The sequence below is a fragment of the Pantherophis guttatus genome, chromosome 4, assembly GCF_059756535.1.
Source record: "Pantherophis guttatus breed Tessera chromosome 4, ASM5975653v1, whole genome shotgun sequence".
NCBI classification, from domain to species: Eukaryota; Metazoa; Chordata; class Lepidosauria; order Squamata; family Colubridae; genus Pantherophis; species Pantherophis guttatus.
The window spans coordinates 88187020-88214254 of NC_142066.1; the positions used below are offsets into that span (position 1 = coordinate 88187020).

Consider the following 27235-nt stretch of genomic DNA (forward strand, 5'->3'; position numbering starts at 1 on the left):
ATCCTCAGGATGATATTAACCAATACGTCGCCTCTTCTGTGTTTACACATAATCATTCATATTTTAAAGTCACTGGCTTCACTGTTGCCTGATTTAGAAATTTCTATTTTTATGCCACCTATTTCTTTTTTTCTTTTCTTTTTGTGGGTTTGGTTTCCATCCTGGTTTCCTTTCTACAAATTGTGTAGCATCTGGTCGGTTTTTATTCTGCTTTGTAGATTGGTCTTGTTGGTTTTGTTTTTGTATCTCATGTTTCTTTTTTATCCCTTGTATATCCCCTAATTGGTTTCCATGCTTATCCTTGCCTTGATAAGTCATCACATTAAGGTTAGATGCCACTTCTCTCAAATTTGTAGATAGTCCAGCTGGGGTATCCAATAAATCCAAAGGCAATTCATCTGGTACAGTCTCTGTAATTCGATATTTTACCTTTATTTCCAGCTCCTTCTGCTTATCCTGTATTATACCTGAAGATGTTAAGTTCATTTTCAACCTATTTTGATAAAATTCTTCCGCTCTTTCAACAGTATTTAGCTGATATCTTTCTCCTTGGTATCTAAATATAATACCAACTGGGGCGTCCCACCTGAATGGGATATTTCTCTTTTTTAACTCATTCACCAGAAAACCAAATTTCTTCCTTTCCATCAATATCTTAGGTGGGAGTTCCTTGTAAATCCAAATCTTTCTTCCATACAATTGCAAATTAGAATTGAAGGAATTTTGCACGATATTATTCCTAATTTCTTTATCTGTAAAATAAATCACCACATCTCTAGGCAATTGCCTTTGCTTGGCAATCCAGGAGTTGATTCGATAAACTCTGTCAATCCTACAAAACACTTCGTCAGGTTGAACCTTTAGAATCCCAGCTAGAAATTCAGAAGATATTTTCCTTAAATAATATCTATTATTTTCCTGCAAACCTCTTAATCTTATCGCATATTCTGTGAAATTATATTGTACCATTAAAATCTCTTTTTCAATCTTCTGTTGCAGATTTTCTGCATTACCATACTTTTGATCAGCATCCATTTTAGGTTTTTCTTCTAAGCTATTATCCTGAGTGTTTGTCAAATCATTTTCAATTTTTTGAATTCTATTGTCCAATTTATCTTGAATTTCTTCCATTTTAGACTCTAGTACATTAGTATTTGTGTCCAACTGTATCATAAATTCTGTAAAACCATTAGCCACTTTTGAGAATTTTTTCTCCAGAAAATCAAACTTAGATTTCACCAATTCTTTAATTTCCTGCTTAAATTTTTCAAGTTGCTGATTCACAATCTCCTCCCTTCTTTCAATCTCCTCTATAAAAAATTCTATTATATTAAAATCAGGTTTCTGAGACTGAAGAGTTAAGACTTGTTCCTTTAAGTTGTTGGTGGGGGAATCCCCCCCCCCTTCTTGTTTATCTGACTTTATGAGTCTCAGTGCCATGTTTCCGCCCAGGCAGGCTTTGTTAAAAAAAAAAGCAAGCAAGAAAAAAAAAAGACTTCGTTCCAATCAACAACAATATCAAATCTCCAAGGGAAAAAAAAAGAGAAAAAGACACAGGAGCGAAGTTTTGTCTACAAATGTAGCCAGTGGTATTTATTCCACTATATTGTAGTAATAGAAAACGGAAGGACTTTCCCTTTCAGCCTCTCCTCCAGCCGACGCCATTTTAAAAGGCTTTTTTTCCTCTTTCTTTTCCTCCTCTCTCTTAAGTAATTTTTTAAAAAATCAGTAAAATACTTGCGGTTCAGTATTACAGGTCCAGCTCACATTTTCTTTGAGTAGTCTGTTAAATTTGCAGGCTTGCTTTTGACACCTGGCTCTGCATCAGCAGAGGTCTCCCAAAGCCCGGAGCAGCGGCTGGGGATACGGGGCATCTCATCCGCTCCGTCCCAAAAGTAAAGGAAAAACTTTTGGGACTCCGCAGAGAGTTCTACCCACCCCTGCCGGCTCTATCTCCGTTTCCTCATGGAAACGGAGTTTTTTCGAGCCGCCATTCCGTTGTGAAGGCGGCTCTGACAGGCGATGGAAGCTGACGATCCCAAAGGAATGTCTGGCAGCGACAAACAGCAAAGCGGAAGCCCCCCAAAATACCTGTGTCTTATAAGGCATTTATTAATTGAATTCTTTCAGTATTTTATTTTAAAATGTGAGGGGGGTGTTGCATTCTGCTTTTTAAAAAACCTTGTTAGCCACCATATTCCCTAGAACAGAAAACTACCGTATTTTCCGGCGTATAAGACGACTTTTTAACACATGAAAATCTTCTCAAAAGTCGGGCGTCGTCTTATACACCGGGTGTCGTTCTCCTGTAACCAGGCAGACCAGCCCGAAAGGCTCTGACAAGCCTTAAATGGCTCTGGCGATCCAAGCTCTGATGATCCCAGCTGAGTTGCCTGCTAATCAGGCAACTCAGCTGGGATCGCCAGAGCCATGTAAAAGGAAAAAAGTTTTCCCCCTCTAGCTTGCTTACCTTAGCTGCTAGTCGCAGCCTTAAATGGCTCTGGCGATCCAAGCTCTGACGATCCCAGCTGAGTTACCTGCTAATCAGGCAACTCAGCTTGGATCGCTAGAGCCATGTAAAAGGAAAAAAGTTTTTCCCCTCCAGCTTGCTTACCTTAGCTGCTAGTCGCAACGCTTGCCTTGCTTCGCTTGCCTGAATCCATTCCATCAGCGAGCAACTCCCTGCCTGCAATCAAGCAGGCAGGGAGTTGTGGACTTCAACTCCCAGAATTCCTCAGCCAGCAAAGCAAAGCTGGCTGAGGAATTCTGGGAGTTGAAGTCTACAAGTCTTTTTTTTTTATTGAAAAGTTTTACAAAAAGTTTACATATTTCCCCCCCCTTCCCTACCTCAACCTCCCCCCTCCCCCCTCCCCTTCCCAGAACAAATTACAGGGTATAAACTTCAACAATCATAATCAATCCTAGTCTAAACAATTATGACATTCCACATCTCTTGTTTCTTCAATTCCCTAATTACCCGCCTAGCTTTATTACTTAAAGACACACTAAATATCTATATAATCATTCATAACCTATCTGCAATTTCTTATTCCGATATTTATTTTGAATATAATCTATCCATCTTCTCCAGTCTCTTAAATATCTTTCATTTGAATGATCCTTCAGGTACGCCGAGATTTTTGCCATTTCCGCTAGATTTGTAACTTTCATTGTCCACTCTTGGATTGTAGGTAAATCTTGCTTCTTCCAATATTGTGCCACCAACAGTCTTGCTGCAGTTATTAAATTCAAAATCAATTTGGTCTCTATAACTGTACAATCCGTAACTATACCCAAAAGAAACAGCTGTGGTGTAAATTTCAACCTCTTTTTAAGAATATTTTGTAAAATCCACCAGATTTTAATCCAAAACGCTTTAACCTTTTTACATGTCCACCAAATGTGAAAATAAGTAGCATCCTCACAATTACATCTCCAACATTTTGGTTGTACATTCGGATACATACGAGATAACTTTTTTGGATCTAGGTGCCATCTATAAAACATTTTATAGAAGTTCTCCCTTAAATTTTGCGCTTTGGTAAATTTCACATTTGTTACCCATATTTTCTCCCACGTTTCCATCATTATTGGCTGTTCAAAATTCTGCGCCCATTTTATCATACAGTCCTTAACTAGCTCTGTTTCCGAGTCCATCTCTATCAATATATTATATAATCTTTTTATATGCATTGGGCTTTGGTCTCTAATTTGTTTAATTAAATTTTCATCACTTTGTATAACACCAGTTTTCTGGTCTTTTCTCCATCTGGTTTGTAATTGTACATATTGAAACCATGTTTGAATTATTTTCTCCTCTTTCAACATGCTTTCAACATCCCATCTGCATTACATATTTTATTTAACAGCAACTCCAAAGTTAATATAAATAATAATGGCGATAAGGGACATCCCTGCCTCGTGCCTTTTTCAATTTTAAAAGTTTCTGTCAAACTGCCATTAATAATTATCTGAGCTGTCTGTTCCTGATATATTGCTTTTATGGACTGCATAAAGCAATTCCCAAATGGCATCCTTTTAACCACTCTCAATAAAAATTGCCAATCTAATCGATCAAAAGCTTTTTCCGCATCCAGAAATATAAGCACCGCAGGGATTTGGTTATTCCTTTCCAAATGTTCCAATATGTCAACAATTTGTCTTACATTATTTTTCATTTGTCTACCTTGTATAAAACCAGTTTGGTCAGCATGAATCGTCTTTTGCATTACTAGCATTAACCTATTTGCCAATATCTTAGCAAATATTTTATAATCTGTATTCAATAAGGATATAGGTCTATAATTTTTGGGTTGTGTCAAATCTTGATCTTCTTTTGGAATTAACGAAATAAAAGCTGTTTTCCATGAAGGTGGTACCCCTTCACCCAGCTGAATTCTATTGAATAATTCTTTAAGAGGTAAAACCATCTCCAGTTGTAAATATTTATAATACACAGCTGTTAATCCATCCGTACCAGGAGCCTTACCAGTTTTTAACTGTTTAATTGTTGAGAGGATCTCCTCCTCTGTTATTAATTGGTTTAACCGTTCTCTTTGTTCCTCTGTAACTATTGGAATATTCTGTCTATCCAGATATGTCTCTACCTCTGCACCTTGTATTTTATCTGCAGTATACAGTCTTGCATAAAATTCTAAAAATGCCTTTTTAATCATATTTTGGTGATACAGCTCTTTACCTTTATACTCTATTTTCTCTATGGTACAAGATTTTTGTTTTTTCCTCAGCATGTATGCCAACCATCTACCTGGTTTATTTGCATTACAAAAAGTATTATGTTTAGCATATTGTAGATTGGTTGCCACTTGGTCTGAAAGCATCATATTAAATTGCCCACGTAATAAACTGATCTCTTCTTTGATTTTCTTATCCCCTGGGTTATCAATTAACACCCTTTCTTTTTTCTTAATCTCTTCTTCTAATTCCCTCCTTTTCTCCACTTGTTTACGCCTATAAGCATTATTCATATTTATCAAAACTCCTCTCATATATGCTTTGCTAGCATCCCATACCATATCCATAGATGTTCCCTTGTTCATATTAAAAACAAAAAATTCCTTCATTAGTTTTTTACATTCTATTACATTTTTCTCGTATCTGAAAAGATTTTCATTTAACCGCCAAGATCTCCTAACTCTTTCCCCACACTCCAGTTCCATCCAAACTGGGCTGTGATCAGTTAAAATTCTGGGACAAATCTTTATCTTCTTTACCCTGGAAAAAAAATCATTTGTAATTAATATAAAATCAATTCTTGAAAAGAATTGATGTCTATCTGAAAAAAATGTAAAATCTTGTTCTCTATAATTCCTTTCACGCCAGATGTCTCTTAATTCCATATCCTCCATCATATCAAAAAAAGTCTTAGGCAGTCTGGATCGCAATTTGGTAGATTGTACTATTCTTTTCTTATCAATACTAGGGTCTAACACTCTGTTCCAATCTCCCATCAATATACATGAATTATAATCCCAATGTAATAATTTTGTATGTATCAACTTATAAAATTTCTCTTGCTGTTGATTGGGAGCATATATCCCCAATAAGAGTGTTTTCTTTCCTTCTATCATTATCTCAATTGCCAGAAATCTTCCTTGTTGATCTGCCTCAACTAATTTAGCCATCAAATCTCTTTTCAAGTAAATCACTATTCCATTCTTTTTTTCCGGGGCTGATGCAACAAAATGTGTTCCCAATTTTGTATTTATTAAATATTTTTGATCAGTTGTCCTTATATGTGTTTCCTGCAGGCATATTATTTCATTTTTAAATTGTCTCAAATGGTGAAATATTTTCTTCCTTTTTTGTGGTGAGTTTAAACCATTAACATTCCAGGTTAAGAACCTAGAAGCCATCCTCAGACTCTCGAAGCTTGGCGAGAATCGCTTGATAATCCTCTTGGAATTTTCTTTTAGGTCTCGCCCCTCCCACAGCTTCTGCACCAATATTCACTTCTTGTGATAAAGCCTGCTCTTGCAACTTTTTTAACTCTTCAACTTTACATTTAGTAGCTGCTCTGGTTTGTCTTTGATCTTTGCCTTCTTCTTGTTTTTCAACTATATCCCATGCTTGGACAGCACTTGAAAGTTGCAGTACCTCCTCCTGCATACTCATAGCTCCGCCTTCCAATTGCTTCTGCAGATCCTCTTTTCTTCCCTCTGTCGCCTCTCTTGCTTTTTTGCCTCCTGGCACTGGTGGTTGTCCAGCCTTTAGTATATTACTATAAAAATCTCTTGCTTTGTTTATTGTATTAAGGCGATATCGCTCTCCTGCATAATCCACTGATAATCCGACTGGGACTTCCCATCTGTATTGTACCTGTCGGTTCCTCAGCTCATCTGCCAGAAAAGCATACTCTTTCTTGGATTTCAGCATTTAGGGTGGTATTTCTTTAAATACTGCAACTTCTTGTCCTGCCACTTGCAACTTATTTTTATAGGCAGCTTGTAAAATTTCATTTCTAATCCTTCTAGTGACAAAATAAATCACAACATCTCTTGGTAGTTTCCTTTGTCTAGCTACCCATGAATTAACACGATAGATCTGATCCATTTGCCATTCGAGTTCACCTCTGGGCACTCCTATAAATTGTGCCAGAGCATCTTCAAAGATCTCTTTCAAATTTTCCTTCGGATTTTCTTTCAAGCCTCTTATTCTCACGGCAAATTCCATCATCTTATATTGTGTCAACAACATTTCAGCTTCTGCTTTGTCAATCTTAGTTTGTGATTCCTCAACTTTACCATCTAAAATCTCATTAGCTTGAGCAACCTCATCAATTCTATCTTCTACGTGACTAACATGTTTTGCCAGTCCCTGGAGTTCAAAGACTATATCTTCCCTTATATGTTGATTTCTTGTCTTAATTATGTCCTTCATTTCTTCCATTTGATCTGAGACTCCTTTAAATGCAAATGCAATGCCCTCTTTAAAACCTTCTTTGGAAGTCTACAAGTCTTAAAGTTGCCAAGGTTGGAGACCCCTGTTCTATTGGGTAAGTTTTTTTCCCCTTTGGGAGCTTTAAAAAAAATAGTTAATTGGGTTTTTTTTTAGTTGTTCTTTTTTAGACTTAGCCATTTAAAGTTTAAGAAGTTTTAAATTTAGCTTTCATATAAAAATAAAAATAAAAATAAAATAAAATAAAATAATATTTGTGCAGCTTTCTGAGATTTAGTGTGTTTCTGTAGTGTTTCACTCTAACTACACAAACACACAAAATCTCACAAAGATGTATGTGGAATTTTGTGTGTGTAAAGCGTGAAAGTTGGGGTTTTGGGCTTTTTGTGGCTGTGTGAGGTTCCTGCTTGTTGCAGGGGCCATTTTGGGTCTAGCACAGCTGCTTTTAGATTGTGGGTAAGCCAGTTGATGTTTTTTTAATTTTTATTTGGTGTGCATTGGAAGAGGGATAGTCTTATACGGCAAGTATAGTCCAAACCCTATATTTTAACAGGAAAAGTCGGGGGTCGTCTTATATGCCCAGTCGTTTTATACGCCGGAAAATATGGTAAGGTGTAAATCAACTAAACAAATTTACATAAACCAAACTTTCAATGTTAGTCTACAGCACAAACACAATGGCTAAAATTAATACTGGAAAAAACAATGGAAAAAGTTCTAACTTTGAAATGTATATAATACATATTAAATAATTATTATTCCTAGGATATTCATGTTGTAGCATTACTAGGCAACAGAGGATAACTATCATGTGGATTGTTCATTTCACTCTGTGACCTCTTCCATAACAATTTTATTTCTTTTCCTCCCCTCTCCCTTCCTTTAGGAGACAGTCAGAATTAATGGGCAGACATTCATTCTCAAATATGATTTATCTTTTCGTCATTTGCAAAATTTGTCATTTCTCATTTCAGTAAGGAAGTGCAAGAGATCCTACATTGTCACTGTACTATTAGTCATCTGTATCTGAATGAATTATATGGGAAGACAGGTACAATCAAGATCTTATAAAAACTCCATATCTATTTTTTTATTATTGCTATTTAAAAGAGAGAAGAGATTTTCAAAAAAGGTAATATCTATAAATGAAGCGATAACTACAGAAGTCACACAGCTAATGCTCAATATAACATTAATAAAAGAATCCAATAGAGTACACTGAACTTCTTTCATGATACAAAAAATATATTTTTTTGAGTTTAACCTCAAAATCTCTACTATATCATTAATTATAAATGTTGAAAAAGAATACAACAATAAATACAATATAAATGTTTGATTCATAACTTCCCCTTCTTTATACTCCAACTGATTGGCAGGAATTATTGGCATAACTTGAGAAACCAGATTCTATTTGTATTTATCTTACTGCATAATATATAATATAAAAGTAGTCCTTGTTTAGCGTTCACTCATTCAGTAACTGCTTGAAATTATGACAGTCCTGAACAAGGGAACTTATGACATGTCCTTGAAGTTGCAGTCATCAGAGCATACCTATGGTCATGGGATCATGATTTGGGAGCTTGGCAACTGATACAAAATTGTAACAGTCACTGTCATATCACTGCTGTTGTAATGTCATAAGTAATTATGAGCTGGAATAGACATGGCAACAGGCCAGCCAATGTGGACTGTTTGAATAGACATGGTAACAGGTCAGCCAATGAGGACTGTTTGGAAACTGAAACATAGTATTTGTTTGTATGGGACCATAAGAGACAGTTTGGAGTCTGGGCGTGGCTTAGACTTGCTGAACTGTATATAGGAGTTGGCTTAGCCTCTGTACAATATATTACCCTCTGTATCTCTCTATTCTGTAATGACTTGCTTCTATGAATATTGCTTCTGTGTTCCTGATTTGAATGCTGAATTCTGCTGTATGGTATTGTATATAAAGAAGTTTCTTATATATAATTGAATCCTGCTGAAGTTCATTTACTTGTGTGCTTGTCAGATGGGCTGCAACAAACTCTGACAATTGCCATTTGTGACATTCATTGCCGGCTTCTGACAAAGTTAATGGGAAAGCTGACAAGGTCATAAGAGGCAGTCATGTGTCATCTCACTTTACTACATGGGATTCACTTAATGATTGCAACTTGAACTGCCAGAATTGCAGTCATAAATCAGCACAATGCCAGCCTAAATAGACAAGACAAAAAGCACAAGATGAGCTAATTCTACTTTATTGTAAGGCTACATTAACAGAAGTTTACAAGTCTGAAAGTATAAAACTCTCCTATCTCTTTTTACCACCTGATAAGTTAGGTTGGATCCTTTCTAAGTTTCTTTCTCTGCTTGTTACTCAGTTACAGGCTGCTCCCTCTTCAATCTGATCTTTCCCTAGGCAATCTCTCCTGCCTTCCAAGGTCATTCTCACATTCCATTGTAGCAGTCACATGATTATCCACTTTACAACTGCATTGCCTTGTGACAGAGTACCAGTCCCAGTTAGTCCCCAAAACTTAAGAATGTATATGGAAGCCATTCCTGCTCAAATTTAATTAAATTTCTGTTATGCATATGTGCAATATGCAAACTTCTTTGTGGCTGTAAGCATACTTTATAAATAATGGTATTTTAACTGATACGATCTGGAAATATACTTAATTTAAAACATTGTTTTAACTAGGCACAATTCCTTTCTATTTTTATTTCTAAGATTCTTTGAATAGTGTCGTGTATATCTTTGCAATAGGTTGGGGTTTTTCTGCAAGTCCACCACATATAGTATATAGAATGTTCCTTTTATCTCATGGCATTTCCAGGCAAATGATAGTTTGGAGTAATTTTTATAGATATGTTCCACAGTTCTTCTCATAGATATGTTGGCATTGTTTCTTTAGAGTTTTCATCCAATTTATCATACATGCTTTTTCTCTCTCTCTCATATATATATATATATATATATATATATATATATCTCCCAGATAGCAACACAGAGTTGCAGTTTGTCAGCAGAAAAAAGGCCCAGAAACTTGTGAATGAGATTTCACAGAACCAGGGCTGTAGAACAACTTAGTTTACATAGGTAAAACCTGGCTAGAAAGAATATGCATATATATATATATATGGCCTAATTGACAAAAATTCTGCCATTTTTCTTAATGTTTCGCCTCCGTATACATTGAAGCAGTTCAAATCAAATTTTAGTGATATCACAGGTGGCCAGAAGCATGTCCTTCCTTTGTTTTGAAATAGAACGATGAAAAGTATAGACCTGAATGTGGATTTGTTTATGTAAACTAATGGCTTGAATTAAGACCTCATCTTATTGGAACCAACCCAATAAAACAAGGTCTTAATTCAAACCAGTAGTTTGTCTGATAACCAGTAGTTTGCCTGATAGTTATAGACAAATTTGACTCTTCATAAAAACAAGCCTTAAATGGACGTGTCCGGAAGCGAGGAAGCTTTGGAAAAAAATACAAAAATGGATCCAAGAAATATTACATGAGGATATTAATTTTCTGCCGTAAATCTATCTCCTGGGAGTGCTAAAACAAACATTTGGTAAGGACAAGAAATATTTGATTATTCATATTGTCACAGCTGCTAGACTCTCCTATGCTAGATATTGGAAAGAGAAAAGAGGACCAACTGAGGAACAGATAGTCAATAAGATACTTGACTGCGCAGAAATGTGCAGATTAACGTATGTATTAAATGGAAAGGAGGAGTCAGAATTTTACACGATCTGGGATTTGTGGTATAGGTGGTTGGAAATTAAATGCAAAAGTTAATACTCATGAGGAACAATGCACAACTATTAGTTAATCCTATATATTATCATATCTTAATTAAACAGTAATTAATTTCATATATAAGAATTTTTGTATAAATTGTATAATTAATTAGACAATTGATTAGACACCGCACTTGTAAATATACAATATGACTACACGTTGCCGAACCGTATAGTTTGAATTGTAATATATTCTTAATTCAATAAAATTTCATTAAAAAAAAATATTTGCTAATTCTCTTAAATATTGCGCACTTCAGAGCTAGCAATATTTGATGCTCTCTCATCAGCTGTCTTATAAAGAAGGTATGACAAAATACTACAGATTTAATGTAAGTGGCTTGTGGTATGGGTACTATGTTTACCACAATACTCTGACTAAATATAATAACATGGCGAAGGTTTCCAAAATGCTCAGACCCCTCTGCCTAAATATGTCTCAAAAGGTATAACATACAGATGAGTTATTATATAAATCAGGCATGAAGACAATAATTTGCTCCTCTTCCTGAATTAACCACAGTATTTTTAAATAACTATTTACTGACCATTCTTCCTAGTATAGGAATATTGCTTTAGAATTGATAAAAAGCAACAGATATCAAGACGGAGCTTACCTATCAGTCCTGGAACATGTTTGCCTTTGAAACTAAAGCAGGCAGTGATATTCAGACAATTCACTTGTTGTAAGCCATCATGACACTGAGGAGCTGTGATGTCAATGGATGCTGGCAGGAATATTGAAATATCCAAGGTAATGACAGGCCGTGATCTTAAAACAATAAGAAAAAAGAGACACTACATTATTTTCCATAGATCTTTTTAAGTTTAGGGGAAAGTGGCTCCTATCTAATTAACTAAGAGAACTCTTAGTTAAACTTTCTTAGAATATTAGCTTTAATACTAGTACTGGAAATAATCAGTTATTCCCCACATATCCCAACCCTAAAACAAATACCTTTCCTATAATAATTAAAAGAGAAGGAGGGGGAGGGGAGAGGACAGGACAGGACTTTGGATACACCAGTAACATTAAGATGCATTACTGGAATAAAAATAATCAAATAATGCAATGACCTTTTCTATTAGATATTTAATAATTATAGGTGAAAGGTAAGGGTAAAGGAGCCCCTCTGGATTTTACTCCACTAGTTGTTGTTGACTATAGATTTATTATTTATTTATTTATTTATTTATTTATTTATTTATTTATTTATTTAATTAATTATTTAATTAATTAATTAATTTGTATACCGCCCTTCTCCCAGAAGGGACTCAGGGCGGTGAACAGCCAAAATTAAAAAACATACAAATGCAAAAGTTAAGATAATTAAAAGTTGGTGGTGCTCATTGCCATTTCAAGACCATTGAGCCAGCACTGCCAAAGACATTTCTGGGTCATGTGGCCAGCATGATATCTTGGAGCATTATCTTCCCACAGAAGTGGTACCCATTTACCTACTCACATTTGCATGCTTTCGAACTCCTAGGTGGCAGGAGCTGGGGCATGGACTGGAGCTCACCCTGTCGCATGGTACTTGGGTCTCAAATGTGTGCTGCTGGCCAACAATTCCAGCATCTTAACCATTGAGCCATACCTCCCAGTAAGTATATTTTTATGACAAAAATTTTAGGACAAATGAAAAAATACCAATATGGAAACATAGTTCATGCTAGCCAAATAAAATCTGGATCTAGAAGCCCTAAGACTTAAATTAGGCTAAAACATATGAAGAACGGTTACAGGAATTGTGTATGTATAGTCTAATGGAAAAAAAGGACTAGGAGTGTCATGCTAGCAGTATTCCAGTATCTAATATCTACCACAAAGAAGAGGGGGTGAACCTATTCTCCATTATTCGCACCTGAAGGAAGAACAAGAAGCAATGGATGAAAACTGACTTCCGGTTTGGCGTCGCGGCGAGACAGTCGGGGAATTAACAGGCTCTGATGAGCTCCGCGAAAACCTGGACTGACGAACAGCTGCCGATGGGTCTGCGGACCAGAACCGTCCTGTAGGAATGGGGAAGAAGGAGAGGCACCTTGGAAGACCAAGAGGAATAGGCAAGTTCCTCGGTCAAAGGAAACTCTCTATGACTCGGTGGCACGGGATGGCAGCCATTACGGCTGCCACGAAGCTGGGGCAACCGGATTAAGCATTGAGCAGGAGTGATGAATGAAACAGAGTTTTTGGAAGCCGGATGAGTGACAGCCAACCTATGGTTTGAAACAATAAGGAAAACATCTTTTAACTTTAAGATCCCTAGTGATGCAACAGCAGCTAATGAGTGGAGGGGGGGGGGAAGAAAAGAAGATTCTGAAGCGCAATTTTAAAGGGATAAAAACCCAATGGAAAATTGACTTTTGAACAAAACTATTAGGAAATTTTAAATAACTAGAGAAATTGCCCCAAGATTGGTTAAAGGATTGGAAAGAAATAAATAGATCCTTTCTTTTTCCTTTCTTTTTCAAATTTCAAGAAAAAGAGAATGGATAATAAGCTTTAAAACAGAAATGTCATATAAATGAAAGAAAAAAGAAAAAAAGTGAAAAGAGCTGTGTAAATTTGGACTGGACTACAAAACTGATTTGATATTTTTAAAAGCTAAAAAGAAAAAGAGAAGCTAAATAAGATTGTTGATGCAGATTGAAACAAAATGGATACTTGTTTGACAATTGGTAATTGTGGATTGCAGAGAGACACCTTCAGAAGTAAAAAGGAATAATTGCAACTTGGTCTTTGTTTTGGAAAATTGTGAACTTTATAGATAAAATGCCCTGAGAACTTTCAGGGGAGGGTTTCTTTGTCTGCAAGCGGCTCGACTTTGCTTTGATTAAGTTAATGTGAGTTAGCTTTCTATAAGATGGTAATAGTTGAGATATGAGATAAGTGTTATGGCAAAAATAGAATATATAAAATTCTGTTAAAAATGAACAAAAAGTTGAACAAATTTATGACAGGATCAATGCTCTGTTCCCAAAAAGATGTATTGTATGTTTATTTGTATGTTTTAAAAAATAAAATAAAAAATTCCAAAAAGAAGAAGAAGAAGAAGAAGAAGAAGCAATGGATGAAAACTAATCAAGAAGAGAACCAATCTAGAATTAAAGAAAAATTTCCTGACAGTAAGAACAATAAATCAGTGAAACGACTTGCTTCTGGACGTTGTGGGTGCTCCAATACTGGAAGTTTTTAAGAAGAGATTGGACAACCATTTGTCTGAAATGTTACAGGATTTCCTCCTTGAGCAGGGAGTTGGACTAGAATATCTTCAAGATCCCTTCCAACTCTGTTTTATTCTGTTAATTACATGCAACAGTTCTAAAAGAGGTTAAGAGAGATCAAACAGCTTCATCTGAAGGAATAAACTGTAATCCATGACTGGAAAATCCAATCATATAAATCTATTCAAGCAATTGCTCTTTTCAAAACACATTTACTTTTTTGAAATGAAATATTATCTCAATGTTTCACTATAATTTATTACTATGCCATATAGTAATAATACTAGCAGTATTTTGAGAGAAAATATGAGAAATTGTAGTTTTTTTTACTTCTGCTTTTCTGAGAGTAAGATGGTTACATTCATATTAAATTTCTAAATTAAACAGTGATTCCTTTTTCCATATGAAGCCATACAATGAGTTTCACACTACAGATAGTCCTTGAGGTATGACAGATAACTTAACGACCATTTAAAGTTCAACAAATGCCCCAAAACTACATACAACTCTGTTTCAAAGTTACAACAGTTGCAAGAGTCCTCTCAGTCATTTGCCCTTGGACAATGCACCCACTTCTCTCCCTCTCCCATCCCCCCCTGTGCTTGGGTCTTTTCCCCATGCCTCCTGGCAGTCAGACAGGGAGCAAAAAGTTTTTCAAAGCTTTCCAAACTGTCTGGCTCCCTTTAAAACCCAATTCATTTAACATTTGTCATGTCTTCCAAACATAATGGACAGACTCCATTACAGTCATAACTCACCTATCTGTAATCAGCTGCATATTCTCTACATACATAAAATCATGTACATAAGTATGAGCATAAAATCACAAGTACGTGATTTCTATAACTGGTAATAGATTAGTCAGTTGCTTGTCTAAAATCTATAGTATGCTCTAACTGTTGCCTGTGGTATGGTAGGCCTTTTAAAGAAACATAACCAAATATGGGCTCAGATTTGCTTCATTCATTTCACTTAATTTGAAATGAAATGATTGTAAGGGAGCTGAAATCAATTCATATTTTTTTAAATGCAGGATTGGATCAGCATATTACATTGAAAAGATTTGGGAATGGGAACCAGGTGAACAAGTGCAACAAACAAACAAACAAACAAACATTTTGCAAAAGCAAAATGGATATTTTTGCAAAAAATTTTTAAAGTTAATTACAAAAATTCTTTATCAACAATACAAACAGATTCAAAAAGAAACACAGTATATCCAGCTGGCACAGGGATATCCATCTAACCTATGACCCCAACTTCATGACATATTGCTTGGTGTTCAGAAAAATCAACACCTGTGCTTGCATCCCAGTTTTTGGGTATTATCTCTTGCTGCCTCTCCTTTCCTTCCTCACGCTTCAGTCAATCTGCCCAAAATTTCACTCAACACTTTAAATGTCTATCCATCTGTAACAGGACACAGTTGCTTCCTGAATTATACATAATATGAATCATCTCTCTTTCCATACCAAGTTAGGCTAGAATAGCAAAGCACACACACAGACACACACACAGACACACACTTGTACAATCCCTCCAGTAACATTCTATGAGACAAACTATATTTTTGTATTTTTCTATCTTGTCTTGAAACTTTTTTTAAAAAACAGGGAACTATCATAAGCTTGCAAACCAAAAGGATAAGAGACACGAGGCATTACAATACAGGACAAAATGGGAGAGAATTACCAATTTTTCAAGGCCATAATCAGGTGATAAGTTATAAATGAATATTATTCTCAAATGGTCAACTTTTTGCTTGTATGAAGCATGTTTATATGAAGATGATGGAACAGGCTGAATGTATGAACTTGTTACCCATTAAGCATTTTGCTTAAAGTAGTGAAGGCTAATATGCTGATTTTAGTAGCCTATTCATTTAGGGCACTATTATTTGTAAAACTGGATAAAGAATTTTCATCACAATTGCTGATTAAAACAAAATTATGCTGATCTCATAATAAGGAGAGGGAATTCTTGATGATTCTCTTTAACTCCCATCTTCTCTTTTTTAGAAATCGCATGTCTACATAAAAGCAGCACACTGTGGCGGGGTGAAATTCAGCCGGTTCTATCCGGCTGGGGCAAACTGGTAGCAGCGACTGTGGGAGGCTCCACCCACCACGCCGATGTCAGGATGTTGCTTTTTTGCGATGAAGTTCCCCACCATGTAGAAATAAAACCTTCATTTAAGACCCAATCCAGAGGCTGTGATAGCTTGTACAGAACAGGGGTGGTTCTAAATTTTTTTACTACTGGTTATGTGGGCGTGGCTTATTTTGTGGGCGTGGCTTGGGGGGGTCATGTGACTGGATAGACGTGGCTAGCCGGTCATGTGACCGGGTGGCCATGGCTATGTGTATAGGGACTACTCAGAGGGCTGAAAAAAGTCATTTCTGACAGGTCCTCGCACTTATGACTGGTCCTCACACTTATGACCATCCTCACATTTATGCCTGTGCAGCATTCTTAACAACCATGTCACTCATTTCACAACTGCTTCTCTTCACCATGGTGACAAGATAGGCAAAAAACGTAAAATGTGAGGACAGTCATAAGTTCGAGGACTGGTCAAAAGTGCGAGGATCAGTCAAAAATAATTTTTTCAGCCCTCTGAGTAGTCCATATGCACAAAAGGATAAAGCAAAAGGAAATTAGAGTAGGAGTGAGGGTAAGAGAGCGAAGAAGAGAGGAGGAGAAGGAGAAAGGAAGAGGAAGTAGGGAGGAGAAGAAGAGGGTGGGGGGAAGAGAAAGTAAGAAGGAAAGAAAAGAGAGAGGTGGTAGGTTTGAGAAGAAAGATTGCTGTACAATAAAAAAGATGAAAGGGAAGAAAGGCAACCCCAAACAAATATAAAGATATTAAGATAAAGAAGGAATTGTTAAACTTTAAAGAATAAAAGAGAACAAATATGAATAAATAGCAATAATTAGAAACACACATACAAACATACAATGTATTTTCTTTGAACAGAGTATTTGGCCGGTTCACAAATTTAAACAGTGTTTAGTCATTTCAATTAAATTTACAATTTCTATATTTCCTTTTTGCCATATTTATTCCTCATCTATTTTTTTTTAAAAAAAACAGTATTACCCTTCATTCTCATCTCTAATCTTAATCAAATTCAATTTTTCCCTTCTATTCTATATTATATCCCTTCCCATTGTCATCTATTTTTATATCCATCCTCACATTGGTTAATTATGCAATATTACAGTTGTTTAATACAAATTCAACATTTTAATATAAATCAATTAGTTATATAACTATCTTTTTGTATATTAATCAATATGAACATGAATATTCCAATTATTTCCATGCAATCCAATTTCTTACAAATCAATTAATTATATTTACCAATAATAATAAACCAAATAATTTCCCCCCTATATTCCTCCAAACCTCCAATTCCTCCATTTCTGCTTTCAACACAATATACAATTAATAGTATCTCAATTATTACAATTCCCTAGTTAAATAGAGCTTTTTTACTTTTGTGTTTTAAAATCTTGAACTCTCCTCTTTTGCCCTAAATTTCCCATTGTTTGCACCTACCTTTTTTGGTGAGCAAAAAGAAAAAGAAATCTCTCCCTGCCTCATTTTGTCATGTTGCAGCAGAGCCTGCTTTACTTTCAGTTTCGTTTTTTCCCTAGCATAGCTACTCATTTGTTTTCTTTTAACACTGATAAGCTGTAGGGCGGCCCTTTGAAGCCCCACAACAAGAGTTTAAACAGTTTTTTTCCCTCTAGCCATCAGCTGGGAGTCAGGAGGCAGCAATAGATTGGGAGTGGGGCCAAATAAAGGGTAAGAATAACGCGGGGGGGTGGAGGGGCGGGGGGGGGAGAACCGGTTCGGTGACATCATATCGTCACCGCTACCGGCTCGCAGGAACCGGTGCGAACCGGAAGCAACCCACCACTGGTACAGAACAAGTATAATGTTTTTGACTCATTTGTTCAATTGGTTCTCTTTATCCAGTTTTAGAACTTGTGGGATTATGTTTTAATTGATATTTATGCAGAAATATTAAATATTCAAAAAAGATTGCAAATTTTAAGTACTATTATTTATATAAATATAGGACCAAATTTATGAAATTGCTTGCCATAGAAAAGTGTCAAAAATGAGAAACCATACGTCTAAAATGTTTAAACAGATCAAGGATATAGCAATTTTCTATCAATCAGTTCAGACAAGACAATCAGTGAACATTGGACATACCCAGAAAAAAAAATCACTTCCATTTTTTTCCCAAAATTATCAACCTACTTTGATTATTTTCTGGCCATGTAACTACAGCTGCTTCCTCTAATCAAAAAATCTACAGACAACTTCTTTCAAAATCTGCCTCAGTGGACACAGATGATTTTTTGTTTGTTTGTTTTAGAAAAAAGATAATTGCTGCCTTCCCTAATTCTGCAGTTTCAAACCATCCATTTAATTAGACAAAATTGCATGATCTTTGAACAGTTGTTTTAAAGAAATTCCTTAACAGAAATAGCCTTATGTGTTATATTTCTTCAATAACTTCTTATGCGCTACTACCAGAGCTGTTAACAAGCTGTAAACAAGCAGGATATTAGAATATTAAGTAAGAAAAGCCTTTCTTATAGGAAACTACAGTGTTTCCTCAAAAATAAGACCCTGTCTTATATTTTTTTGAACCCTGAAATAAGCGCTTGGCCTTATTGCCATGCATTCATCAGCTCGATTGGGCTTATTATCAGGGGATGTCTTATATTTGTGAAAATAGGGTAATACAAAACTTCCAGATGAGAATTTTCTTGTACAAGCCTTCTGCCTTGCTCAGAAAATTTAAAGGAGAGTCAGATGATGTCACCTCCAGTTTGAAAACTTCCAGGATAGTATTTTCCTATCATTGCTTTTACTTTTTTTTCTTCTCACTGAAAATCATTTAAAAGGAAAGAGACAGAGAATGGAATGGACAGACAGGCAATAGATGTACAGTACTTACTAGGAATATTAGAAGCTGTCAGCCTGGAAACATATGAACAGTAATGTATCTTGAGCTATTGTTGTTTGCACACTATTGCCCTAACCTTTTTGAGAGTGAAAGTATTAACAAACAATTGCTACCATCAGCCCCATTGTTTATGCAAGCAGTAAGAAATGCCATTACTTTTGGAATTCAGTTGGAAAATGTAATTATGGATATAGCGCTTAGGGGAATTTTGTTTCTTCTAAAGCGAAGCAGGGGACAGCAAGTACTGTAAAAGAAACAAGATAAAGAGCACTCACCTTAGAAGAACTACATTGTTTGACATAAAGGCGCCAATTGTCACATCTAGAAAAAAAGTGTATAGCATTTAGAACAAGCATGATTCCTGGCCTCCACAAATTCAAATGAACAAAAGCAATTCAATCAGGATCTTCTCCTGAAATATAATTTTTCAGGACAATACATTCCTGAACATTCTCCTTATATCAATATGTAAGATATATTTTCATTACAAAATGAAAATATATCTTACAATCAAATTGACTCATGTCAAGAAAGGAATAAAGACGATATAAATAATGTTTGGTTATTAAGTTTATCATAGTTTAATTCACCATCCAGTTACTAAGCTGCAATATGAATAGCTTCTATGTTTCTCAGAATTGATCCTAGGAGACCAAGTTTCATGATTTGTGAATATACAATTACTGCTTATCTTTTTAAAGTTCATGTCACTTACATTCCTTGATTTCTACTATTGTTTTCAGATCTGTTTCAAACTTAGTGTAGTCCAACCAACTTCCCCCTTTGCCCTAAATTATTGAAAACATGTTTATTGTATCAAGTAAGCACATTTTAATGCAAATGAAAGAAAATGAAAGTATATGAATCCTTGACTCTTTGCTTCCTCCATTAATTTTATCACTTTATTTGCATTAAACCGACTGTCATTGCCTACCTGGATAACCATTTTCATCCATATCAACTTCTCCAGAAATGGACTGGCCAAACATCTGCAACCATGGACTTAACATCCTTCCAGATATCCTCTGCAACAAACAATTCAGAACTTAAAAACACAATATTTATGTTTTATATACTTGATAAGATTCACTGCAAATTTATCTATGGATAGAATTGAGCTGATTGGTTGTGAACCATGTATTATCTCCAAGTTATACAAATGAGAAAGATTATTTAAGTTACGGGGCATGAGCATGGCTAGTCTAGTGAAGAGAAGGACCAGGGGAGACATGATAGCCGTCTTCCAATACTTGAGGGGCTGCCACAAAGAGAAGGGAGTCAAGCTATTTTTCAAAGCACCCGAAGGCCAGACAAGGAATAATGGATGGAAACTGACCAAGGAGAGATTCAACCTAGAAATGAGGAGGAACTTTCTGACAGTGAGAATAATCAACCAATGGAACAGGTTGCCTTCGGAAGCTGTGGGAGCTTCATCACTTGAGATTTTCAAGAAAAGATTGGACTGCCATTTGTCAGAAATGATGTAGGGTCTCCTGCTTGAGCGGGGGGGGGGGTGTTGGACTAGATGACCTATAAGGTCCCTTCCAACTCTGTTAATCTGTTACACAGGCATGTATATGTGTTCATACACTGATATCAATGTCATCATGCATATTTTATTTATTCATTTAATGTATATGTGGCCCATCTCAATGCCAAGAAATACTGATGGCTTACAACATTATAAAGCAAAAATATTAAAGCATTAAAGCATTCAATATTAAAAATGAACAAAAGTTAGTTAAGTTAGGGACCAGTATACAAATGGAGTAGAGCTGGGATCTTCATTTTTTTTTTTTTTTGCTTTAATTTATATGCCGCCCTTCTCCGGAGACTCAGGGCGGCTTACAATGCATTAAGCAATAGCCTTCATACTTATATTTATACAAAGTCAGTTTATTGCCCCCACAATCTGGGTCCTCATTTTAACTACCTTTGAAAGGATGGACAGCTGAGTCAACCTTGAGCCTGGTGAAACTTGAACTTGCAGTAAATGCAAGCAGCAGATGTTAATAACAGTGCTTTAGTCCACTGTACTACAGGCTCAGCTTCATTCATTACAGATTCATTAACAATCTCTCCATTAACCACATCAAGCGTAGATGTCTCCATCAGGACGGCAGGCCAACTGGTAGAGCAGGCTTTGAGGCTATCCCAAAAGTGCTATTTCAAAAGGCAACTGGACTTTTTTCCTTGAAAATAATTCACTTCTTGACCAATAGCGTCAAGACGCAAAATTTTCTATTCTCAACTAAGGCATCACAACTGTATCTAAAGCATTAATACTAAGCCTCCTTTGTTTGAGAGAAGTAATAGATTTTTTCTTTCTTTCAGAGAAGACTTATACTGCTGTATTATATTGCATAAATCAGAAAAGATTGAGCGTATATCCCATTGAACAAATTGTTGGCTCTTCTTCCCCACTTGTCCAATAGTGATGATTCACTGTTCACCTTTAGTTCCATAACATTACAATTAATGGGCTTGTTAGATTATACAGGTTCCAGTTATGTTGAAAAATAACAGTAGTGTCTTGCTACAGGGATGAAAAAATAAGGACAATTAATATATCTTTAAATTTAATCATATAGGAACTATCTTTGCAAGGAAGTCATTAGGTCTCTGATTCCTATTCTATTGATCCAAAACTTGCAATGCAGATGTTCAGGTGTAACCAGCTTCTGCTCATCCATAAAAGAAACCTTACTGGAGAACATTGTCCATTCTATAGGAGATTGATATTTCTTTGTAAGAGATGGGAATGCAATGTTCTGCATTTTTGTTTTAGTGTATCCATTTTCTACTGGCAAAATGAAACTCTAAATATAAAGGACAATAGCCCTTCCCATTGTCAGATGGGAGAAATGGGGAGGGGGAAGCTGCAGATATAAAAGAGGGAGAAGGAGCTTATAAATCTTCTGTTCCAAAAAAAGTTATAAAGAAAATGTTGCCACTTTTGAAAATGAAGGCAACAGAAAGCAGCTGGACTCCTCAAATTACATTTACACAAGAGAATGTGGCTTGGATTTTACAGGGGTCCCCATTAGGGTGGTAAGAACAGAGCTATGCAATACATATCCCACAGACATCTGCAGGCTATTAGGATATAAAGGTTGAAGAATAATTCTACACATCTTGGAGAGCTGCAAATGAAAGCAAGGGCCGCAAAACTGAGCTTGATAGTATTTATTTAATAGAGACCCTTATCTGCCAGCTTCTTAAGATATTTCAGATATGCCCAGGATTTTGCAATATCATTTGCTGTATCATTTGCTTTGTAAAATTTTATCACAGCATCTGTAACTAAATGCCTCTTTCATCATAATACACAACAGTTGTGTATTGTGTGTGTGTGTGTGTGAGAGAGAGAGAGAGAGAAGGGAGGGAGGGAGGGAGGGAGGGAGGAAGGAAGGAAGGAAGGAAGGAAGGAAAGAAAGGAAAATGTTTTCCAAAATCCATAGCATCTGGATGGTTTAGCAACCAGGCCCAAAACCTTTCACCCCAAAGTTACTGGTTCAAATAGATGCCAGGTAAGCAGACCTTACAAACTAAACATCTAAAACTGTTTGATGGATTTGTGAGGCAAATAAATGGCTGACCTACAGCCCTGGTCCATGAGAACACGACAAAGCAATATAATGCAACATCAGAAGCCTGAGGCAAAAAAGAGAGAAAGAAAAAAATGAGATCACAGACAAAAATGGAAAATTATGGGCAAGAACTTTTTCTAAAAACCCAAAAGATTCAGTGGTTATTTTAACTGTTTACCAATATTAAGCTCTCTTTGTATAAAACTCTTAATATTGCCTCAAATGTGAAAAAAAGCAAACACTATTTCCTCTTCTATATGCAGATATCCTCAGCCAAACTAATATTATCCATCTGAATCAGTTCTGATATTTCCACTCTCCTCTCCATGGACAGAAATAATTGACCATGCAGCACAAATTATCACTTTCACAAACTATCATAAAAAGGAATTTAGCATATGTTATTGTGTTTCAAAGGAGAGTTAATGCATTCTAAAACAGTCAGCAAACAGCAGAACTAATCATCTGCAGACTTCTCAAATGATCTCAGAGGCAATCACTAACCTCTGACTTAGCATCCCTCAAAAACCCCCACCCAGCAACAAAGAAAAATATTTAGATCAGTACTTTAAACAGCTGGATAAAAAAAATAAGTCTTTTTTTCCCCATAAACCCTTTTGAAACCAAAATGCAACACTAACCAACTTGGGGCAAAAGTCTCATATTGTGATTTAGTAACATGTATTCTGAAAAATCAGTATTTATTAAAAGAAGCAGAATTGGTTTTGACTTCCACTATTACAGCCAAGAATCTAAGATGAAAGCAATAGAAAAACTTTCTGGAAAGGGATTCATAGAAAGAAAATATAGTGGAATAGATATTAAATCAAGTTATTGTTTTCCTTATTTTAGCCCATAAAATCTTGCTATGGCATGTTATTTATTTTTATTTATTTATAACACACTTTTATTATTTTTACTAATAACTCAAGGTGGCAAACATATCTAACACACCTTCTTTCTCCAATTTTCCCCACAACAAACGTATGAGGTGGGTTGGATTGAGAAAGAGTGACTGGATCTAAATCACTCAGCTGACTTTCATGGTAAGGCAGGACTTGAATTCATAGTCTCCCACTTTCTAGATTGGTGCCAAGGACTTGAAGATAAAGCATGAGATTTTAAGATGAAATAAAAAAATATATACTTATGTCCTTTCTCTTTTCTCTCTCTTTTTTTTATTTTGGGCTTGGGAGTCTGGGTATTTTTTGCCTTTATTTCTGCATAATGAAGAAAAATAATTAATTAATCATTTTTAATTCCACTGGATAAATCTTGAAATGAAAGCTTGAAATAACAGTTTAACTTACATAAACATATGTGATCAATATTTTCAATGACTCTCTCATGTTGGGAGTATCATAAGGGGAGGAACTGTTACAAACCACTATGTAGTGTCAATGTCAATGGCAGATTACTGACAACAGCCTCTCAAGTACATATTTAATTTAAAGCCCTATTTCACATTTTATTGTAGGAGAAGGACTCCAATGCCAAGTGAGAGATGAAAAGAGGGATCAGAGGAGAATCATTGCTGTAGCCACAAGTGAACTAAGTCCAACTTCCCCCCTTGATTGCTGATGACCCATATCTAACCAGGTTCTGACCATTCCTTGAGAATATTCCTATGCATAAGCTTTTATAGGATTGCCAATATGATCGCCAACGTCTGATGATGGATATGGCACAAGAAGAAGAAGGATAGGCTTTTTGCAATAGCTCGGTTAAATCATGTGTGGACCTGATCTTTTAAGCAATAGGCCAATCTTAACTTTTAGATCTGTCCTAATTTAGTACTTACCATGGAATATCGAGGAATGATGCCCCCAATGTATCCATGATAAATATAAACTGCTCCTGCATAGTCGTCTTCTTTAGGAGCACCAATGGCAACATCTACAAAAGGCCAAACAATATAAGAAGTGAAGGTAAATTCTTCTAGTTCTGAAGTTTTCTTCAGCCTACCTTCTTTAACACAAAGATAGGAGCAACTGGCTTAGTGGCAATGTAATTTGCAGAATATTACTTCATCTTATAAACACTGGATTTCTAAAATTAAACCCTCAGATTTGAATTTCACCTAAAAAAAAACATGTGTTTAGTTTCTATAAATAATACCAATTATGCACAGGAGAATACTTATCCATCTCGGCTTGCTTGCAAGACAGATCTTAGGTAATGGTAAATAAATCTATGAATTGCATAGAGAATATAATTCCCTACCACATAGCCAATCCACAGCATAATCTCTGACAAATTGTTTTCAAAATGTTCAGGCCTTCAAAACATTACGATAATGCAAATTAATTGGATATGGGATTCAACATACAATCTAAATGTATGTTTTTTGTTGTCATTTTGTTTAGGCGACATACATTTAGATCATTTAAGCTAGTTCAGATTGTATTTATTAACACATTGAGAAGTTGGTTAAAAATCACAACTGGAAATTTTAATCAATAGAAAAAAACTACCTTTAATTTAACTAGCAGGAGCCAATTTTAGTTGCATGTGTTAAGGTAGATTCAGGGTTATGTATAAATTATTTCTAAACTAGTTTTTTTTTTCATGGTCCCTGTTTTTTTTCTATTCAGCTCCCATTATAAGAACTGCCCAATCATTTAATCCAATTCAGCTTGAAGTTGCTTACTTGACTCTCTTTACTACTGTTTGTCCCTTTTAGAGCATTTAGACTGCATTAGGGAAAATCAACTTCTTTCAAAAATTTGAGGTACAGTGTTGAAAGAAATTAATTTATTTCCAACACCAGAGATTTAAAAAAGGAATCCTTGCTTTCCTATTTTATTTATACATACATGAGGCCCTTGGACATGCTTAGACAATAAATATTACTCTTAAGCCAAAAATATACCCCAGTGCACTTGTCTCTTCATTATATCAACAAATTATATACATACAATTATGATAGTTCAATATTATTATATGTACTCTGTAAATACCAGATCTGTCTTGCTAAAGCAAGAAAGAACAAGACCTGGTGCAAAAGAAAATATACTGACCTGGAAATCCATCATCATCAATGTCCCCAAGGGATGCCATGCTTTCCCCGAAGTGTGCATTGTAGGCGTTATTGCCATCCAGAACACGTTGCTCTTCCATAACTCCCTAGCAAACAGGAAATAGGCCAGGCTAAGAAAAATAGAAGCTAGTGTTGAAAGATGCATGACCTCTGGTGCTGGAGGAATCTCATATATATATCCTTCAGGAAACACCTGGAACATATCTGGGGGTAAGCTTCCTGAACTTCTGACCATATGCTTCAATCAGTGCAACTACTCAGATATTATAGAGAGGAGATCAGTATAAATTTAAAAAGTACTTAATTGTTCCTGAAAATGGAATCACTGGATTGAATATCACTGCAAAGACCAATACATGGCAAATCTAATTTCTCAAAATCCAAAACACAGAAAAATCTCATAAATATAATAATAATAATAAATTTATTTACGGTCACAGACCAAAATGCAAGCATAGCTACAGAAAAACATAGGAAAAAGAACATCATGAACAGCCGGCCAGTCCATTTCTGGAGAAGTTGATATGGATGAAAATATCAAAACCACCATATGCGTTATTGCAAAAAGCTAAATAGCTAGCAAAGTATAATGTTTCTATATGTTCAAATGAACAGCAAAATCTTCCATGATCACTGGAACTGGGACAGATAAGTCAGTTCAATTAGTTTTAAAATAACTGAATTAAACATGTTAATTCATCAACAGCAGAAAAAATCTATTATTATTTTTTTGTTTAACCGCCAGTGAACCATACTGATGTCACAACAGGATTGTTTTAGAATAAGTATTCCCTTTTCTGTATAGCAAAACAGGGAATTGTAGTATTAACAATAGCAGTAGGTATGCAACTATGTAAGAATATAGTTAATCAGGATTTCTTTAACAATGAAAGCCTTGAAAACAGACTACCCTTTTTAGGACACTAAAACATGTAAACACCAACTGGCAAATCCTTCAGAGATAGAATATAAACAATATTGTATATTTGGCAAAGCCTCAGATGCAAAGTGCCAAAATATTTAGCATCATAAAAAACAAGCAAAACACAAATCCCAAGAAATAATCAAGTGGCTTCAAATAATAGAAGAGACATTTTGACTAAATAGTAGCATGAAATTTATGATTTACCAGAAGTAATCTGGAAGGCCATCTACTGGTAGTTGTAACTTTCCTGTAAAAGCAGGGGTTGAACTAAATGACTTTTGTAATCCCTTTCAATTCTAGGATTCTATATATAATAAATGAGATGCATAGGTTTTGGAGACGTGTTCCACTAATCTAAATTTTCCAAACCATGGATTTCTAATCTGAACTTCTACCATGGTTACATGCATGTTTCACTACAGTCTCTAACTTGTAATATAGGTGCCATTTGTGATGGGCAAATTCCCCTGATCTCAATTTGGAACAGAGCATAGAAAATTAAGTCAGTAAATAGCTGTCCCATTCTAAATCTGAAAATTCCTGTCATCAGGTATAACAATGGGCTTAAACATTAAACATATCCAATCTTGAAATTCCCCGTTCCCACTGAGAATCTGTAAGTCTTGCTCTACCCATCAATTTTCCAATACCAGCAGGAAAAGAGGCCTCTTTGAAAATCTTTGTGGGAATTTACTTCTGGTTGACGTCGCAGCGCTATCGAACGCGAAAAGCAGGGCTCCG

General features: G+C 35.6%; 1 protein-coding gene across 5 annotated transcripts in view; it reads right to left on the bottom strand.

Moving 5' to 3' along the window:
• Positions 1 to 27235, bottom strand: part of ITGA9 (integrin subunit alpha 9) — a 588487-nt gene that overhangs the window by 388751 nt on the left and 172501 nt on the right. For all 5 annotated transcript variants that reach the window (XM_034425607.3, XM_034423994.3, XM_034424808.3 and 2 more), the window contains exons 10-14: positions 25550 to 25655; positions 24331 to 24425; positions 19874 to 19964; positions 19215 to 19260; positions 11344 to 11498 (exon numbers count right to left, since the gene is read on the bottom strand). In XM_034425607.3, the coding sequence (XP_034281498.1) occupies positions 11344 to 11498; positions 19215 to 19260; positions 19874 to 19964; positions 24331 to 24425; positions 25550 to 25655 (493 nt within the window). The remainder of the gene's footprint in view (positions 1 to 11343; positions 11499 to 19214; positions 19261 to 19873; positions 19965 to 24330; positions 24426 to 25549; positions 25656 to 27235) is intronic.